We start from the raw sequence: 3,119 nt of genomic DNA on the forward strand, positions 1-3,119 counted from the left end.
TAGTGTTGTCAGGTATTGATTTGTAAAAAAAATCTTCTAAGTACTAAATTTTAAATGAAAGATATACAAATGTATTTTTTTCAAATTTGCCCAAACAAAAATCGTTCAAACTTCTCACAAATTTCTATTGTTGGTGGTGTTGACGAAGACCCCCTGAAAAACCCAAGAAATTAAGCCCTTAGTTCCGAAGATTAGTCAACGCCACCCCTTTCATCTCCCCAAAAAAGAAAAAGAGCCTCCATGATACCCCTTCTGTCTTTCTTGTCGAAATGGGGGTTGATTTTGTTTTCCTTCTTGTTTTTCTTGTCGAAATGGGTGTTTATTTTGTTTTTTCTTTTTTGTCTTTCAGTAATATGCATAATATGTTTAGTAAGATGCATAATATTCATATTGCTACGCCCATCTAAGGATGAGTTGTTGCATCATCAAGTGAAAAATGGTAACATCGAAGGCATTAAAGCTTTACGAAGTAAAGGCGCTGGACTTGAGGTATATAATTTCATATAGAAATTCTTGATATTTTTTTGGGTGTTTTCTGCATCTTCCTATTACTTGTTCTTGTATGGATTGCTTATTTCTCACTTTGCGGTCCACCCCTGATTCCCAGTGTTTGAGAAGTATATGGTAAAATTTGAGAACTTGGGTTTGAATTATGTAGAGAATGTATAGTGTCGATTATATCTGCAAATTCTTGCAGGCTTTTGGGCTTGATTCATTGCGTTACATGCAATGGAAATGACATGATTTTCGATCGATTAAGATCGGAACTTAGTTCGACATACCGTTTTGCACGCATGAACTGATATGTTCTTGTCATTTTAGAGTGAAGTAGCTACTACCTTTGAGTTTTTTGGCTTTATCCAGTCATATATGTAATATGTAGTAGCGAGTATCAGAAACATTGTTAGCAGGGAAAATGTGAATGAAAGACCCTAATGAGTTGGTTCAGTGATCTAATTATTATGTACTGGGACTTGACATATTTGTGCTAAGATGTTGATTGTGGTGGCAGTGGGTTGATATTGAAGGAAATACTCCATTGATTTTAGCTTGTACAAATCCGAATCTTTACGATGTTGCAAAATTTTTGATCGAATTGGGTGCCAATGTCAATGCTTATCGTCCAGGTATATAATTTTCAATTTTAATATCTGCAGCATTTATTTTTTGTTCGATTTAATGTTCAAATTAATATCGTTATGCTTGAAGATGTTACCCTTTTGGGTTTAGACTTATCATGATGCTTCATATTGCTCTTGATAACTTATATAATGAAACACATTCAGAGCCCGAATCTACTGGCCGTTTCTTAGTTCCTTTTTCTTTTCTTTATATTAAAGGTGTGGTGACTTGTGATCATGCATGAACAAAAATGGTCCATTATTGTTAATATTATTTCTTTTTTCCCTGTATGTTACGTAACTCTGATCCGATAACCACGTTGTTGTAGTGCTTGCTAACACCTTTTACTACAAGTTAAGTGTCTGATTATTTTCTGGATTCTGTTTTAAGGATTACTTGCTGGAACTCCTCTACATCATGCTGCAAGAAAAGGCCTTGAAGAGACTGTGAAGTTGCTTCTTTCACATGGAGGTTTGTGCTCTTTATTTTCATTTTTACGATGAGACTTTTGTGCCACAAAATATGGAATACCATTCGTGATTTTCTTGTTTGTTTGATCGATAATTTCGGAAACCTCAGCAAATGCACTAATAATAAATGACAATAGCCAAACACCACTGGAAGTTGCCAGATCAGAAGGATGCATCAATGTTGTCCGAGAAATCGAGGTACTACAGTGAATTTTTCTGGTTCAGTTTGGTTTCATTTAATAACAATTAATGTTGTCTTTTTGTGTTGTGCTACTCAGGGTCACTTGTGTTTATTCTCTGGTTGGCTGAGGAGAATTAAAGTGCCGGGGTTTTTGGACCTTCTGGCGCCTCAATTGTTTTCAAGAAAAGTGTGAGTACCATACATACCCATATTAAAAATTTATAGTTTGGAATTTCCATTATTGGATTAATCTTCTCGTACATTAGTTGGTGAGAACATGTGATTATGTGGTTAAAATGGGCTTCTGTTTCCCAAACAACACGCATTTTTTATCCGGCGATTTCCTTTTGCATTATTGTTTATTTTCAAGAAACTCAAGTTCTCATTGTTATTTCAAATACTGTACAGATGGGTGGTCGTTTTACCTTGTTCCCGCAATCTTAGAGAACCTTTCAACTTGGAGGTTGTTATATATGCTGGTGATCAGGTGCCCTTTCGCTTTTCATTTCATTTTTCAAATTTTACCTGTACTTTGATGTTACCTTTCAGTTAGTTGCCTTGCATCCGCTGAATCACATTCATGCTCATTGAAAATGAAAAATTCTACATTGGGCTATTTGGCTAGTAAGATTCCTTGCGAGAGTTGGTTACATACATGATATTGTTTCTTCTGTTGAAAATCCACAGTATGTAAATAATTCTTCCTATCTTGGGGTATTTACACCCCCTTGATCATTTGAAGATCATTTCCTTGTCTTGAACTTTTTACCTTATGGATAGGATGCCCAACCTCAGAAGATTATTTCACTTTGGAATGCCGATCTTCAGGAGCCAAATTTTGATCAGCCTGGTCCTGTAGCAATTATAGTCGACCTTTCAAAAAGTAAGTAGTCGACTTTATTGTTCATCATTTTCTCAACTGTGTATGTATCTGCTAGATAGGTAGCAATCTTGACCTTTATGCATAGTTCTGAGACGCTGGAAGCCTTTACAAGAGGGATGACATATGTGTCTTTTATTTCAAATTATCATAAACCAAAGAGTTGGGAGTTGAGAAGTTCAGATACTAAAAAAGGGTTCTTGTGCTTCTTTGTTAATTTTTCAGTTGCTAATATTGGATCAAAGTGGAAATGTTTAACATGCTATTAAATAAGCAAATAAAAGTAATGGTCATTATAGAAATACTGCTCTAGTTTTATTCAATGACAAAAGACCATTTAGACGGTGTTGATTGTAATTTATTCCTACATGGCAGGCCAACAAACTAAACTAGGACCTGTGCAAGAAAGCGAAAAACAGCAACTGCAGCAGTTTTGCAATGCTTGCAAAGGAATTCCTCAGGTTGA

General features: G+C 35.4%; 1 protein-coding gene across 1 annotated transcript; it reads left to right on the top strand.

Moving 5' to 3' along the window:
- Positions 1–117: 117 nt before the first annotated feature.
- Positions 118–3,114, top strand: LOC140966658 (putative E3 ubiquitin-protein ligase XBAT35; the record flags this gene model as incomplete). Its single annotated transcript, XM_073426910.1, has 8 exons — positions 118–489; positions 1,013–1,127; positions 1,513–1,593; positions 1,702–1,790; positions 1,871–1,962; positions 2,182–2,260; positions 2,554–2,656; positions 3,029–3,114. Coding segments are annotated over exons 1-8 (894 nt in total), but the record flags the coding sequence as incomplete, so codon positions are not given.
- Between the last annotated feature and the right edge of the window lie 5 nt (positions 3,115–3,119).

This window comes from Primulina huaijiensis, unplaced genomic scaffold (assembly GCF_012295235.1).
Source record: "Primulina huaijiensis isolate GDHJ02 unplaced genomic scaffold, ASM1229523v2 scaffold207568, whole genome shotgun sequence".
NCBI lineage: Eukaryota > Viridiplantae > Streptophyta > Magnoliopsida > Lamiales > Gesneriaceae > Primulina > Primulina huaijiensis.